General features: G+C 38.7%; 1 protein-coding gene across 1 annotated transcript in view; it reads left to right on the top strand.

Annotated features, from left to right (window-relative positions):
* The window catches only part of PARD3 (par-3 family cell polarity regulator), a 424369-nt gene that overhangs the window by 204815 nt on the left and 201609 nt on the right, over window positions 1-17945 (top strand). The window contains exons 8-10 of the mRNA XM_085301416.1: window positions 642-767; window positions 2312-2694; window positions 16272-16411. Of these exons, the coding sequence (XP_085157542.1) occupies window positions 642-767; window positions 2312-2694; window positions 16272-16411 (649 nt within the window). The remainder of the gene's footprint in view (window positions 1-641; window positions 768-2311; window positions 2695-16271; window positions 16412-17945) is intronic.

Raw genomic sequence — 17945 nt, 5'->3', positions numbered from 1 at the left:
TCAGTCCTTGCTGAACTGATTCATCTTGGGTAAAATGTTGAATTAAAAATGGCATTTAAATTTTCTATTTCCTCTTGGCTGTTTTGCATGTAATACTTAAAGTAAGGTTTGCAGTAAATACATTTAATTCGCATGAAGTTCCTGAATACACTATCCATCCCTTCATTGTAGGCTACTTATTATGTGAGATGACCCCACATTTCACTAGCACAGAAGCAGCAGTAAAGGCCGAGGTATTCTCTGCTAATTCAGATTTTTGGATTAGAAGTTGGACTTCTAGTTCAACTTCTGTCAACTCACAGAAGAGATGCAGGCTGTCGGCTACGCAGTGCTTCACGGAGCCAACTTCTACAATTCACAAATCTAGGCCTTTTGCAGGAGTGGGTACGGTATCATAACACTGCCTCCACTTCCTTACTTTTAAATGAGAAATTTGTTTTGCTAGGAACTTTGTTTCATGGATAATGGATAATAATTCGGGTAATGCTTGTAAATTGTTTAAAATTGTGATATCCAAATCCAAGGTAAATACGGCTTAAAATTTAGTTTCTGATAGTGATTATGATAAAATATTAAGTCAGCAGGATTTTATATACAGCAAAATGTTAGATGTGTGATCATTTATAATCTTAATGTTCCAGAACCCTTGGGCTATTAGTAAAGCGATTGGAGAAAGGTGGAAAAGCTGAACAAGAAAACCTTTTTCATGAGAATGATTGTATTGTCAGGATTAATGATGGAGACCTTCGGAATAGGAGATTTGAACAGTAAGTATATTTACTGTATGTTATAGTGAGTTATTTAATCTTAAACAACTGCACCTTGGAGTAATTTGAGGAAGTAAAGTATTGAAGACAAAATTGTTTCAGTTTACCCTTTCCAATAAAGAAAAGATACACTAAAGGATGTTAGTGGCTTTTAATTAGTCAAACTACAAAACTAGAGGRTATCTGTTGTTATTAGAGTATATGTAATACTTCAAGTAAGGTTTGCAGTAAATACATTTAATTCACATGAAGTTCCTGAATACACTATCCATCCCTTCATTGTAGGCTACTTATTATGTGAGATGACCCCACATTTCACTTGCACAGAAGCAGCAGTAAATGTCTCATTTGATTGTTTTTTGCCTTGGTTTTGAACATTATGGGTTCTTTTTTCTTTTGCTGATAAATTATTTGTCCTGAAACTCCAACATGATTTTTTGCTTTTATACTTTCAGCACTTCATGCTGGATATATGTGGGTAGCATAGAGACTTTATTTTTAGCATTTAGAAATATAATTTTGTTTTGCATATGTGAGAACTAAAGGTACTGTGTGCTCAGAAGCAGACACTTCCTGTAGAACTTTGAGAGATTAAAAATATTTGTTTAGTAGAAGTCTGGACATTAGTAGAATCCCAAGATGATGAATCGAAATACTTTTAAAAGTGAAAACAGGCTGTAGTTCACACAGATGATTGAAAGAGAATGCACAGAAGAGGTATGTAGGAAATGTGTAAAGATAATAACTCTGTTTTCAAAACCTTAGCATATTAACAGCCAAAGGAATATCCTTTAGGCAGATTGTCGTGTACTAAATATATATTTGAAATGATTTTTTAATTTCCATTAATTCTAACTTGGATTGGAACACAATCCTGTGCTACCATATGGTAAAGAGCAGCTTGTCCGTACTTGTGTTTTAAGATTCTAAATTAGAATTTGTTAAGTCTGTGAAAGGACTTGTTGACTTCAGTGTGCTTTGGATCAGGACCTAGAGCCCATGTCCGGATGTACAGGAATAAGCATTTTGTTCCTATTTCTTACTGTTGTGCGCTGAGGGATTATTTATATACAAAATATAAAATATAAAATAAAGTCTTTGCAAGGCTGCATATATTGCCAGCAAATTAAGGAAATATATAATCTTTGTTTAAAATGCAGTTTTCATTCTAATAATTCTGTCATCGTTGTGATTACCTTATCTAAAGGAACTACTAATTATTAAGTTTCGAAACAAAAGGCACTGTATTACTGCCATAATACTCTGTGCATTTCTATACTGGGGTTAAAATTGTCACTGTTCAGAGTACAGTATTTCGAATGTTAGTTGTTAAGCATATTTAACCATTGTATTGCCCTAAGGCAATAAACCTTAGCAAAAAGCATAGTAGACTAATGAACAGATTCAAGTTTCATAGTTCATGCTTGAGTTTCTGCAATGTGTCTGTCAGCTCATGTTGCTTAATTAACATCAGTAATTATGCTTATAATGTCTTGTAGTCTGCCAGACTTAATTTGCTAATTTTCTATTCATTTTGAACCTAGAGCACAGCATATGTTTCGTCAAGCCATGCGTGCACCCATCATTTGGTTCCATGTGGTCCCTGCAGCAAATAAAGAGCAGTATGAACAGTTATCCCAAAGCGAGAAGAACACGTACTACTCCAACCGATTTAGCCCTGACTCTCAGTATACTGACGGCAAAAGTATTAATAATTCTGGACTTCATACGTTACAAAGAATGTCTAGAGCGGTTAATCAGGCAGATCAGACAGACTCCTACTCGCAGCTACCTCATAGCGTGAATTCATCAGGGAAGCCACCGTCAGGCCTGGTACCATCACCTCAGAAAGTTCTCACCTCCACTGCCAACAGTGGGTATAACGCCAAAAAGATAGGGAAGAGACTCAGTATACAGCTGAGAAAAGGTAAGGCAGTAGCACAGTTCTTAATATATGGTGTGCATTTATAGAATGTGTAAGTGCATACAATTCTGTTCTGTTATGCATGATGGTTTGCAAAAGCGTAATGGATTTGATGGATTGGTTTTTGAAATGCTGATGCTACTCATGCGTTCTAAAGCCAAGTGGTAAGTTTTCCCAGGCAGCAGACTTTCATACTCAAGAATTCAGCTATGCATTCTATATGTGTAGCATATTTACAAAAGCCATTTTAAAGAGTACTGTAACTATTTTTTCCCTATCCTTTAACTGATAAAGGAAAGTACCTTATATGCAACAAATGCTATTGACCAAGGCTCAGTGAGGGAAGAACTATATAAATAATAAAAGTAAATAAGCCAAAATGGACTATATTCTGTAATTTGCAGGTATCGTGTCTTTTCAAATTTAATAACTTTGGTTTTATCTTTACATTTAAAAAGTGTATTGGATCCATTTGGTAAACTGGACTTTCTAATTTCTAGCTAAAGCATTTTGGTTTTTGTTTTTTGTTTTTTGGTTTTTTACTTTACCAGGAGTGAAATTATTTATTTAAACTGTTGAGATATAATCTAATATTTCATATCTTAGGCCTTATGCTAATATAATTTGCATGTGAGTGAGAGGCTATGCAAGGACAGAGAAGAAAGCAGTATGTGCTTATCATAACATCTGTTTTATTTGTATATAATACTTGTAGATGCATTTGGTGCGTCTATGGAAATTTTGTGTGTTAAATGCCCTCAGTGAGAAGATTTGGTATTTTTAYATAGCTACCATCTAGATGCTTTGAAGACACTTTGAAGTATTGTGAAATGACTTATTTTAGATACGACTGTTCTTTAGCTCTTGGTAAATTACTTTTTAAAGGATTGTACATGCAGTAAGCCTTATGAAATTAAAATAAGCACATTTAAGTTTCGATACACTTTAGTCTCTAGGAACAGAAATAGTATTTACATTACACAGCAGAAGTCTACCAGTGTGATTATCCATGAATTCAGTATATGTTCCCTCTGGGAAATGGTATGTGCTAAGTGTTAGTAATTTTTATTAATTCTTTTTTGAAAGATATGGAAGGCAATSTATTGAATGTTAGAAATTTTACATGGTTTTGTAGGTACTTGGGTGCTTGTCACATTATCATTATGCTTTCCTTTCTGTGAACTTCATGTGAACCACCAGATTGCTTCTTTCTGGTTACTGAATTTTAAGCTCTGCAAAGTTGGATGACATAAGGTTGAGTTGACAGTTTGCTTCTGTTGTTGATGCTCCTTCAAGAATTACTTTAGGCCATCAGCTCAGATCAAACCTGCTTGGAAAAACTTATTGACTGAGTAAGGAATCACTGTGTTTACAAATATGCTCTCAGATATGCTCTCATCACAGTCAGTGATTTTTATCTATTTTTTGTTTCTACTGGAAGCCTTTGGAAACATCACTGGGACATTACAAAAAAAATTCTTAACTGGGAGTGGCAATACACATTCCATATAATTTTAAAGTATCAACAAAAGTTTTGAATCAGGAATATGGGAAAACCCTCCTTTCCAAAGCAAATGTGGTATTCAAAGTGCTGATAAAACGTGGGAATATAATTTTGGTAGGTTATGGATTCTTTCACTGGGGTATGAGGTTACATTTTGGTTGTCTTGCACTGGATACTGTTTCTTAAATAATCTCCCCACTTATCTAACATAGTTTAGCCTTTCTCGCACCTAAATATTAGATGATTATGAATGCACAAGGTGCATGCTAGATGTTGAGGGAAGGAGTTCTCTAAGACCCTTAACATACAGATTGCACCAGAAATATTTGATGGTACTTACACTAATAAAAGCTTTATAATCCTTATCTAGAATGTATTTCAGAAGCTTGTAGAGGTTATTTGGTCCTAACAGATTGCTTATATGAGAATAATAGTCATGCAGAGATGGGACCTGGCTGAAACTGTATAGAGAGATGGAAATTATTTAGCGTACTCTATTTTGTACGTGATAACATTTTATAAAATCTTTGCGTAAAAACAGATTCCTTTTTATCATTGTCTTTCATTTATTAATATCCACTGTGGAGAGACTTTCATTTGCCCCCCCCCCCCCGAGAATTCACATGTGGAGCAATAAATGAAGCAAAACGCGTAGGTATACCCCCAAGTAGTTTGTTATACTTATAGGTGCAATAAAGGGCATTGTTTGTCTTTGATTATTTTTAGTGAAGAATGTTGTAATAATGCAGGCTTTATAGAAACGTAACAAATGTGCTTTCTTTGATGCTAACTTAGAGCAGTTATTTTGCCAATTACTATCATTAGATTAAAAATTCCTTGTGGGATGCATTAAGGCATACAAGCATGTAGGGCTTCATTTTGAAATTCTCTTTTGATTTAACTTCTCATAATAATGAGGATTGACTCTTCAGTACAGCCAAACCTTCTTTATTACAGCTGTATTTCTACATATTGCATGAGCTATATTATATAAAATGACATGGTAGGATAGCCCTATAGAATGTGCTTCCATAATTATGATTTCTTAATATTTACCCCTGTTTTGGCATTTTAAAATAACCTGAACTTTCATAGGATTTAGCTGTTTAATAAAGTCAGAAGAGAAGGTCAGTCATATGTTTCAGTCAATGTAGAATGTTTGCTGGCTTTTCTAAATGAAAATAGATATCTGTTTATCTTTCCTTAAAGGTCAGGGCCTGAACTTTTAGCATATAGATGTTGAGGTTATTACTGATATTCTAATGCTATTAAGGCTGTATAACAGTCGAGCTTAATATTTCACACAAATTAAGATAGCACAAGAAATGACAGCCAGCCTCTGTTTATGTATATTTTAGTGTAAGCTGATATACAGTAAGTATAAATAAATAAATAAATAAAATTCTTTATAGCTAATATGGAGCGAAAGTAAAGCTACTTATATTGTACACATTATGTTAGAACAAGTTTTGATCTCGTCTACAGCAGTTCATTTCTAGAGTGATTTTTTTTTGTTTACATTGGATTTAAGCCCATGAAACTGAGAGAGAACTTTAGCTCAACAATTAAAAATATCCTGATATACAACAAAAGATTCTAAGGCTCAGTCTTTGCACATTCTAACTTGCTGCATTTAGTGTGATAACACTAAAACATTCAAAATACTGTTTTCTGTTTGGATGTTATATTGCTCAGATTTCATATGCGCTGTTTTTGACATCACTGTACTAAAGCAAGCCTGAAGCACTCAGTCTTTCAATTAGCTTCATATATTTCATTCCCTTTAAGTATGATAATATTCAGTCCATTGGATCTTTTTTATCTGTCACCATGTTTCTATTTAGGTAAATTAAATATTTAATACTTTAGGTAAAATGTCAAAATCTAGCTCATGTTTTAGTCCTACTTCCACCAAATATTTTGCTATTTTCTGTCTGAAGCTTGCACTGAAGTGCATTTGAACTTCAGCCTATGTCTCCTGCTTCCAGAGACTAAGTACTAGCTGTGGGRGTTGTGTTTTTCTCTCCCTTTTTGACCCAAAGAATATCTAATTATCCCGTACAAAATAGTATAGCTTCAAGAGAAAGAAATTAGTGTCAGAACTGTAGGATATTCTACAGCAAGATAGCTATAGGAATCACTGAAACCAAATCTACCTCTGCAGATTCTTTAAGGAGCACATCTGTAGCTTCAGTAAGTTCATTTGAAAGGAAGGATGGGGTCCATCACAGTTCTTGATAGAAAGGCACAGTAGCCAAATTCTGGGAGACAGTGAATCCTGAGACGAAGGAGGCATCTTTGTGTAGTACAATGGAGAAAAATGTTTAAATCGTAGAAATGATGAGAATTACAAAACTCCGTGCTCTTCAGCATTTTCCATTGGATACCTGTTTGGCTTACTGGCTGTTTCGGGGTTATTAAAACTCTCTCTTGTGCACAGAGCCAAGCTTAAGCACTTGAAGTCTCTGTAGGTGACTGGGCAGTCAGTATTATGGCACCTCGTGATTTAGCCCTGCAACACCCAACTTTCCTTCTGCAAGAAGTTGTTAAGAGGCACAGAATAGATGCTATGGATCATTTAGAAGTATGCTAATTTAAAATTACGTCAAGTTTTCTATAGACGAAAGCACACATATGGGCAGTTACAGTTCAGCTACTATGCACTAACTTTTTACCTTGGGTTAACTTGTTTATGTAGTAGAATATATAAGACAAGACCCTAAACTTATCTATAGGTTGCATCATGTACCTAATGTGTGCAGATTTACATGCATTTTTCATCATACTCTCCTATTTTCTCATACAGATTTTTGAGCCAGACTTCGAACTGACATTTTAAACTTTTATTTGAAATTTCTTTTGAAGTGATTGACATGTTCTCTGAGAAACAGACTGATTTTAAAATTCCTGTTGAGATGCAGGAGCCATGTTTGTCACTTTTGAAATGAAAGTTGAAGATTCCTAAATTGCTTAAGTGACCTTGAGAAATGAGAAGAAAATCTGAGTCAAGCAAATAATTTGGGGCATTATTAGCCACTAGAGAAAAGTAAACTGCATCATTCATCTTTCCATTTTTAAGCAAACACTTCTGATCACTATTTATTTGCAGGCTGCAGCAAAAAGGGAAGAATGTTTTTATTAGTATGGTCAAAGATCTTACTGAAAGAGTGAACTTTGCCTCGAGAAAAAAAAATATTCCAAATCATACAACTGCATAAAAAATGGGCATGTAAGTAATTTGCCGTGATTGTGCATGTGGCAGCAGAAATTTTATAGACGCCTGAGCAGTAAGGTTTCTAAGCAGTCATTTGCACATACATTTACCCTGCCTGCACATGCACAAGTTCTGAAATTATGGGGCTTAAAATAAGCACTCTGCAAGCAACTTTTCAGAACATGTCTAAAATGGTCTTGATACATTTTGAAAGCCTGGTGAGCTTGGTAAGTAATGAAAGCTCCCGCAATGAGCAGAGCATTTTTTCTGTTCAGCTCTTGCATGAAGTCCAGTCTTCAACAGAAAAAACATTTCCTAGGCTAAAGCAGTCGGATAATTATTTCAGCAATAAACCATCTGTATATGGATTCTAAGAAATTCTATTGTGAAAAAGCAAGAATTGGACAGGCTTGAAAGGAGCATATCTGCTATAATTACTGTCACAGACTGTGTGGTCCTTCTACTTAGTTTTATTTTAATGTTATATCTCTCCATATTTTGGATATTTTCCTAGTCTAATGCTGGCATTAAATGAGGATGTTTTATTTTGTAATTCTGAGGATGATTTATTTTGTAATTCACTTGTTTAAGCTACTTTGTGTCACAAACTATTTATATGTGTGCCCTGCTTCCTTTAGTTATTTCATAAGGGAAGCTATATTTTGTCTTTAGTGCTGTAAGAAAGGATCTGGCCCTCACTTGAAAGTCTTTTAATCCAGATGAAGACTAATCACCTGTGTGGATTTTCTGTATATAGTTCTAAAATATTCTCTGATTCTCTTATAAAAAATACTAACAAGTGTAGTGCATAACTGTCTGGTCATCAAAYATTTTGTGTTGTTTTAAAGGTGGGATTTTTTTTTAATCTAGGAAGATCATAGAATCATAGAATCAGTAAGGTTGGAAAGGACCTCTGGAGATCATCTAGTCCAACCTCCCTGCTCAGCACCGTCACCTAGAGCATGGTAGACAGGGTTGCGTCCAGGCAGGCCTTGAAGATCTCCAGAGAAGGAGACTCCACAACCTCTCTGGGCAACCTGTTCCAGTGCTCTGTCACTCTCACAGTGAAGAAATTCCCCCTCACATTCAGGAGGAACTTCCTGTGCTTCAATTTCTGCCCACTGCCTCTTGTCCCGTCACACGGGACAACTGAAAAGAGTTTGTCCTCATCCCATTGACACCCTCCCATCAGGTACTTGTACACATTGATCAGATCCCCCCTCAGTCTCTCCAGTAGCTCCATGTCTCTCTTGTCCTGGGGAGCCCAGAACTGGACACAGTACTCGAGATGAGGCCTCAGCAGGGCTGAGTAGAGGGGCAGGATCACCTCCCTCAACCTACTGGCAACACTCTTCCCAATGCACCCCAGGAGACCATTGGCTTTCTTAGCCACAAGGGCACATTGCTGGCTCATGGTCAGCTTGTCATCYACCAGCACTCCCAGGTCCTTCTCTGCAGAGCTGYTCTCCAGAAGGTCAGCCCCCAGCTTGTCCTGGTGCCTTGGGTTATTTTTCCCTAGGTGCAGGACCCTGCACTTGCCCTTGTTGAACCTCATGAGGTTCCTCTCTGCCCAACTCTCCAGCGTGTCCAGGTCTCTGTGAATGGCAGCACAGTCCTCAGGTGTGTCAGCCATTCCTCCCAGCTTGGTATCATTGGCAAACTTGCTGAGGAGGCACTCCATCCCCTCATCCAGGTCATTGATGAAGAAGTTGAACAGGGTGGGACCCAGTACTGAGCCCTGGGGGGATGCCACTAGCCACAGGCCTCCAATTAGACTCTACGCCACCGATGACGACCCTCTGAGCTCTGCCTTTYAGCCAGTTCTCAATGCACCTCCCTGTCCACTTGTCTAACCCACACTTCATGAGCTTGTCTAGAAGGATGTTATGGGAGACAGTGTCAAAAGCCTTGCTGAAGTCAAGGTACACAACATCCACTGCTCTCCCCTCATCTACCCAGCCAGTCATTCCATCAGAGAAGGCTATCAGATTAGTTAAGCATGATTTCCCCTTGGTGGATCCATGCTGGCTACTCCTGATCACCTTCTTCTCCTCCATATGTCTGGAGATGACATCCGGAAGGAGCTGTTCCATCGCCTTTCCAGGGATGGAGGTGAGGTTGACAGGCCTATAGTTGCCTGGGTCCTCCTTCTTGCCCTTTTTGAAGACTGGAGTGACACTGGCTTTCTTCCAGTCCTCAGGCACCTCTCCAGGTCTCCAGGACCTTTCAAAGATAATGGAGAGCGGCTTGGCAACATCCGCCAGCTCCCTCAGTACCCGTGGGTGCATCCCATCCAGGCCCATGGATCTGTGGATATCTATCTTGCCCAGAAGGTCTCTAATCCTATCCTCCTCAACCAAAGAAAAGCCTTCCCTTCTGTGGACTTTCTCCCTCACGTCCAGGCTGCAGGATTCCTGAGGACTGCCCCTAGCAGTGAAGACTGAAGCAAAGAAGGCATTCAGTAATTCTGCCTTCTCTGTATCCCTTGTCACCAGGGTCCCTGCCCCATTCAGTAGTGGGCCCACATTTTCTCTAATTCTCCTCTTGCTGCTGATATACTTGAAGAAGCCCTTCCTGTTGTCCTTAACATCCCTTGCCAGACTCAATTCTGACAGGGCCTTAGCCTTCCTCACAGCATCTCTGCATACTCTGGCTGCATTCCTGTAATTCTCCCAAGTAGCCTGTCCCCTCTTCCACAGTCTGTGTATTTTCTTATTCTCTCTGAATTTGGCCAAGAGCTCCTTGCTCACCCATGCAGKTCTCCTGCCCCTTTTGCTGCACTTCTTACTCATAGGGATGCACCGCTCTTGAGCTTGGAGGAAGTGATGTTTGAATATTAGCCAGCTCTCCTGGACCCTCCTTCCTTCTAGGGCCTTAACCAATGAGACTCCACCAATYAGGTCGCTGAAGAGCCCGAAGTCTGCTCTCCTGAAGTCCAGGGTTGCAATCCTGCTTGTCGCCTTACTTCTTTCCTGCCAGATCCTGAACTCAACTATTTCGTGGTCACTGCAGCCAAGGCTGCCCCCAACCTTCACATCTCTAACCAGTCCCTCTCTGTTGGTAAGGACAAGGTCCAGCAGGACACCCTTCTTCGTAGACTCCTCCACTATTTGTGACAAGAAGTTATCAATGCATTGCAGGAGCCTCCTGGACTGTTTGTGCCTTGTTGTGTAGTCCCTCCAGCAGATGTCAGGGTGGTTGAAGTCYCGCAGGAGAAGCAGGGCCAGTGATCCTGAGGCTACCTCCAGCTGTCTATAGAAGGCTTCATGAACTTTCTCTTCCTGGTCAGGTGGCCTGTAGTAGACAGCCACAACAGTGTCCCCCATGTTAGCCTGCCCTTTGATCTTTACCCATAAGCTCTCAACTGCCTCCTCCTTCTCCACCCCTAGGCAGAGCTCAATGCTTTCCAGTTGCAYTCTCAGATAAAGAGCAACTCCACCACCTCACCTTCCTGGCCTGTCTTTCCTAAAAAGCCCCTAGCCATCCATGGCAGCATTCCAGTCATGAGAGCTATCCCACCATGTCTCCGTGACTGCAATGAGATCATGGCCCTGCGATTGCACACAGATCTCCAGCTCCTCCTGTTTGTCTTAAGTACCTGAGAACTCATCTGTCTGCACATTCTTAAATTAGGAGAGCAATGCCGAGGTCAAAATAAGCTAAAAGAAGTCAGGCAGGCAGAATGGGCCACGTTTTTTTGTTTTATGTTTTTCTATTCTGTCTAGTAATGATTGGACTTCTGTATTTTGCCCCTGTGTGGGACCATCACTGCTAGGTTGTGGGTCTTTGATTGCCAATGATTTATTTCAAGCTTTGCTTGTACGCCTGAAGGAGAAGGTAATTGTAAGACAAATACTGTAAGCAGCTGGTAGCATAGATCCTTCTACTGTTCTTTACTAGGCCTCTGAACTAATTGATAGGAATGTGTCGAGTCAAAGCTCCTAAAGTAACGCTTGTTTGCCTACAGATCCTGGGAGGAACTACGTAGGAGGGACAATTTGGGAAATAGGCTTAAGATAGGATTTAATGAGAGAGTTAATCTGCATAAACTTAGTGAGTGCAGGTCACTTCACGCTTGAGTCTCAGTTCAAAGCATTCTCTTTCTTTGAAAAGGGTTAATGTGTTTAAATATCAAAATGGGATCTGAAGGAGTTCTGTGATCAATGTAATTAACTCACTATCATGGTAACTAGCCCTTTTTTCAGTCCCAGAGGACAAAGCTGGAGGGAAATTAATCAGATGCAGAGCTGCAAAGAACACTCATTGCAGGAGCTTATTACTTTATCGTTCTCAAGCAATGAAAGAAAATGGAAACTTAGATGGATAGCAAATGCACATGCACAAACAATCAGAGATTATAATTAGTAGTCTATGGATTTACTCCTACCTAAAAGCAATGCCGAGGTCAAAATAAGCTAAAAGAAGTCAGGCAGGCAGAATGGGCCACGTTTTTTTGTTTTATGTTTTTCTATTCTGTCTAGTAATGATTGGACTTCTGTATTTTGCCCCTGTGTGGGACCATCACTGCTAGGTTGTGGGTCTTTGATTGCCAATGGATCTATGTGGCTGGAGGCTCACCTGCCCCTTGTGTTAAACACTGTCCTGCACAGACCTGGAACTGGCTGCATTTCACATTGTCCACACAGTGCTTACAATAGAGATTTTACAACACACTTACCTTAGCAGGGGAAATTCTTGAAGGCTCTTGGCAACAGCATATGTTCAGATTTACACAAGCTTTACAGTGCATGTATGACTTTCAAGATACCTGTTGGTCTTTTGACCAACTGCAGAAACCATCTTCCTTCTGTATTTCTGTTGCAACAGAGCAGTTGTCATCTTTGTGAAAWTTTGCAGAGTGTAGAAATACATATTTTAAAATGTATCTAATGCTTTTTCTCTGAAAAATCTGCATCATTATTAACAAGTGAAAATACTGCAAACAATGCAGAGTGATGCTTCTCTTCCTTTGTGTTCTGGCAGTATTTGTTCCCATTAGCACATTTTGCTACTGAAAATTTTGGCCTGCGGTTGATGCTGGCTGAGGAGAGCACGCTTGTGAAAGCAGAAAAGCCTTAGAAAGACAGAAGCTTTACCGCAGTCCTGTTCTTTCTACAGTCAAGAGGATATCGGGGAGAAATTAAATTCTTCTTCACTGGGAGATAGCAGAAAAGCTGGCSATCTCTAGCAAGATTTAAAAATTCCTTTAACATCCTATCATTTTCTAATCAGGCTGATTCCAACTAAGACAATGATATTCATCTGAATATATATTTAATTAAATTTTGTGAAGGTTTTTTTTTTCCTGCCTTAGTGCTAGTGGAACTGAATTCCTCCAAAATTGCAGTTGAAACATTGAATCTGCCTCTTGTCTGCTTGTACAACATAGTAGTTCTACTATTTTAACTGCCCATTTTGTTCGTCTAAAACTATTTTGTCTTCAGTTCAGAGCTGGCTGAGCAATCTAGGGTAATGTGACCTTAGAAAAGTGTGTTTGGCATTGCCTTCTGAAGAGAAGGGGAGCTCTCACTTGTCAACAGACAAGCTGGTTTATCAAAAGAAACCTAAGAATTTGAATTACACAAATTAGTGGGTAATTTGAAAATGTTATTATCACTCGGTGTAATTTGATCATTGTCAGAAATGACAGCTATAGAGGGAGGAAAACATGTTTTCTACCCTCTTTCTTTTCAAAATCTATAAGGGATTAAGTTGAATATAGCTCAAATAATCTAGACTTTACAAATTGAAGCTCTTATGCTTTGAAAGGGATAACTCCTGTATTTTCAAAAAGATGAAAATTCCTTCCTTTTTCTATTTCTGTTATAGTTCTGACTCTGTCCAGTTTTTGTAGCCATATTAAAGACTTCTCATGTAAATCAGAGATATCAGAGGAGCCTACAGTGTGTTTGCACAGTTCCCTCATTATTGTAATGCACAACTTTACACCATAAGAACTAAAAATATTTTCATAGCAAAGCAGTATTAAGATGTACTACACATTTCTATTGAAAGGACAGCTGAAATGCATGGAGTATGGATAACTGAATCAGTTATGTGTATAAAAAGAAAAAAATAAGCATAAAGTTGATCCAGCCATATTTATATATATTTTTGGCCTCAGTTGAATGTGTTTCTTTATTTCCAAATCTTGCCTAAATTATATGCAATAAACATAAGGATTGATGAAGCTGTATTATACAGCTAAGGGCAGCTATAGTGTAATAACAGTAAAATGAAGCAATGGAAAAGTAAGAGGAAAATGACATCCAAAAGCTGTTTCATAGTATAAAACCAGCTATACAAAGCAGCCTAGCAAAGTGTAGCCTAGTCTACAGCAAAAGAGCCTAAAAGGGTCTCTTTTTGCAGAAACAAGTAGATTAAAATTTTATTCTGCTAATATATGAAATCAGTCACTGTAGATTTGCAGAATTCTGCAGGCTTTGGAAAGGATTTTCTGAAGATTTGACAGCATAAAATGCCATAGTCCAAGTTTATATCCTAAGTGCATTTGTAATGCCAACATTTCAACTTCTGTTTTTTCTGAAGGATTTGAAAGTRGAATGTAAGAACCGCACGTCTGCAATGACACCATAATCGAGCCATGAGTATTAGGCTTATTAATAATGAAATGTTGTCCTGGGCATGCAGTCATATTCTGACATTACTTTAGGAATTTTAACAGACAAAACTTATATTCAGAGAGCAATATTCTACATAGATCCTTAAAATATGAAAAAGATAAACACGATAAAAAGAAGCTGAGATGTGACCTAAAAACTTATTTTTTTACAGATCTTCTTCATATCTTGCAAGGAATTAAAGAGCTATATGAATGTTTGGGATATCATTAAAATTGTGAGGTCTCTAAACTAAAATAGAGATATTATGATATTTACTAATTTTTCCATCTTTGTGTARCAGCACTGATAATTTTATATTAGGCTGAAAGGGGGTGAAGGCCTTATAGTGCAAATATCATTTTTTCGACTATCTTGAATGCTGCAGATATGAGGAAAGGAAATTCTCTCATGATAGCCTTGGAGAATTAATCCAGATTTGCTGAACAATGTGAGCTGCATGCTCTGCTCCACATTAGATACTTGAGGATTGCCTGCCTTCAAGAAGAAAACTTTAAAAAGCTGTGTTCCGCTCGTCCCCCACTGTCCCCTATGTCAGCTTATTTTTTCGCCGTGATTACCATCTTACTGTTAAAATATATTGCACTAAATTTTAGTCAGATGTAGTCGTGGAGATTTCTGAAATCTACATATAAACCAATACTGATGATAACAAGATTCCTGCTTCCTTTTCGCATGTGTGAAAAAGCAGATTTAGCAAATGAACATAGGGAACAGATTATAAGACATGAATTAACTCAGGCTTTAAGCTTCAGTAATTCTCTAGTTGTATATCTTTCACACAGGACACGTTCAGTTCCCAGAGATTCAAAGCTAAGTACTGTTGAATAAAAGCTCTGCTGCTGCCTGTCCCTGAGATGTTATGCAAAGGGATAAGTTGTGCAACTTTCTGGGACCATAGCTATGCTCATGGCAGTAACTTGACTTGAAATTTATATCACTGAATCCTAACTAAAGGTCACCCAAATAAGTCAGATTAAGTCTAGGTTGGGTCCGTGTATATCTAGCTAGTGAATTGTAGGCATCTCTTGACAGTYGCTGCGAGACGCTGCAAATCGAAGCTGTGGATGCTGACGTTCGCTGTCGGGCACACGCGCCGTTTAACAGCTCTCTGCATTTCATGCTAGATAAGTGGTCCAGAGTGGTCTTACAGAGTGTACAGGGTTGGGAACTTCAATAGAGAGTTTCAAAGGCTGCAGGTAATGCTGGATAGGTTGCATCAAAGAGGTCATGAATGAGCTTTTAGCATGGTATGAAAGATTTCCCTTTGTCCTTTCTGCCTGTGAATCCCAGACCTGGTAGAGTGCTGAAATACAGTACACTTCAGTAACCGATAGCGAGTATAATTTCTCAGAAATATAAGTAAGCCTCATTTGCCTTGCTGGCTGGACCTCTCTATATTTCTCCAGGTCATCTTAAAGGTTTTTTTTTTTTTTTTTTTTTCCCTTCAGTCAGTCTTAGCTAAGTGTAATCACCTGAATGCACAGCAGAATTCAAAAACTGAGTATAAGGGTGCCAGCCTGGCTTGGCAACCTGCCAAAGCAGCCTTGTGTATGCCACCTGTGGTGGAAGATGGGGTGTAAGCCGGTGAGAGCCGCGACAAGAGAGCCCGCAGGGCAGAGGAGCTGTGAGCAGAAAGCTGTCTGAGGTCTCTTGGAGCAGAAGAAATGAGACCACTGAACCACAGTTTTATCCATCACCTGCCAGTGGCCAGAAGTGAGCTGACAAAACCTCATGGCCAGCAGCATCAGCTTACTGAAGTTGCTAAGAGAGTCACAAAAGAGAAAAAGAGGATTATTGACAATATCCAGATTGACAAGGGGGAAGGCRGTGATAGGATATCAGATATGCTTTGTTCTGATTCCTTGTCATTCAACTTATTTAAAATAGAAAGTTGGAAATATGGCAGTGACTTGGAAATTGTCAGAGCTGCAAGTTACAGTGAAGGCCTGCTAAGCCACCTGTGCCAAGAATCCGTGCTTTGGATATATTCTTCCTATATATAYGTGTGTGTGTCTGTGTATATACATATATATATGTGTGTGTGTGCATGTGTATATTTGTATACATAGGTGTGTATGTATATATGTACATCTGATTTGCCAACTTACCTCTTTTATATAGATTTTATCAATAAGATGAACATACATTCTGCTGGATAAAATTAATATATAATACAAAATGTGCCTTCTAACAAGTAATATTCTACATTCTTGTGCAGGTACAGAGGGCTTGGGATTTAGCATTACTTCAAGAGAYGTTCCAATTGGTGGCTCTGCTCCAATTTATGTGAAAAACATCCTTCCAAGAGGTGCAGCTATTCAAGATGGGAGACTAAAAGCTGGAGACCGATTAATTGAGGTGATGAAGCCTTACATGTTGTTTCTCTGTATTTTGGTATAAACCCATAAACTAGTTCACTTGTAAAAAAACTTTTAATAGTTTATATTATAGGAAAATGTTTCCCTCTTTCTTTTTTTTTTTTTTTTCCTTTTTTCTCTTGGGGTAACAGATTAAGGGCTGTGCATTTGCAAAAAGTAGCTATTTAAAGAACAAGACTCAGACATATGAAAAAAATGAGTTTAAATATCCTTATGTGACTTTCTGCCATATTCTTGCATCACTGTTGAGGAATAAGTTGAAGCAGAGTAATTGTTACCTAATAAGTGACATTAAGTCAGCACAGAGTGACAGACCAAAAATGACTTGAGGTGTTGCCAAGTACAAAAAACAATACTCTGAAATGGTTTAGTGAATTAATTTGGCATGACATAAGAGGATGAGAGTGCTACTGAGAATCAAGGCCACTTCGCTTCTGAAAGGAGGGCATCCTTATGGGAGTTAAATTTTCTCTGAGGGGAGTAGAGCAGAAACCCTCCTGCAGCTCTCCATGGGTAATCGAGAGGTTACCACCCATAGCTCTTCCCTACTGCCCCAAAGCCAAATGATGCTGGAGCTRCAGCTGAGATTTGCTGATTCCTGTTCAATGCCCTAACTCCATGTTAGTGCAAAATTGGCACAGTCAATTTGAATCGTTGTGGCAGAATAGACTTCTGTAATTGCTGTCATTGCTGAGAGTAATTCAAAGTAACCAGATGAGCTGGGCAGAAGGGGACTGATGAGCATTTAAGACGACAGTTACAGCATCTCCACTGTGTGAGCTGTGATCTCGTACTGGGGGGAAGGAGAAGCTGATAGTTTGATAGCTTCTTTTAAGCAACGCATGATCGTGTTTCCTTGCGTGGCATCATTACTCGGTCTGCTTTAAATTTCCTGAACATTTCTGAACAGACAAGCTGCAGACTGCTGTGTCTTGCTTCCTCTTCTCCCTTACTCAAGCTAGCTCAGACAGTGAGCAGCTCACCTGTGTGTATTCCCATGCACGTGCTGAAAGGTGGTGCATGTTGGAGCCAGGGGCTTGGTTCACTGATTAAAGGCAAAATAAAGAGTAACTGCCTCAATTCTTTTTTTTTTTGTTGTTGTTGGGTTTTTTTTTGAGAAAAAATTGATACATACTTTTGACATAATTTATAGTACAGAATATATTTGCCAGATAGGTATAAAAGCAAGGCATGTGGAAACAGGACTAGTTTTGGTTCACATGTGATTTTCATGCAGAAATTCTTGTAAAAACATTGATAGATGGAATTAGTTTGATTTGCAGTATACCCTGGAGTCTACTGTTGCTGCTGAAAGGGAGAGAAATGTTGTGGTCTTGCTTCTTATTTGTACTCACATGTAAGGAATGTGCTGGTTTGTGATGAGGGTAAAAAAGAGGAGTGTGACCAAATAGAGTACTGCTGATGGAGGGCAGGAACAAGAAAGTATGAGGAAAGCYGGAGAGGAGATTGGAAGAGGAAATAGCAAAATAAGAAAACACAAATAAATAAATGAG

Source organism: Rhea americana, unplaced genomic scaffold (genome assembly GCF_003343005.1).
Source record: "Rhea americana isolate MKP2758 unplaced genomic scaffold, rheAme1 scaffold_176, whole genome shotgun sequence".
NCBI lineage: Eukaryota > Metazoa > Chordata > Aves > Rheiformes > Rheidae > Rhea > Rhea americana.
The sequence above is the reverse complement of the archived record's forward strand: the minus strand, read 5'-3'. Positions and strand labels throughout refer to the sequence as shown.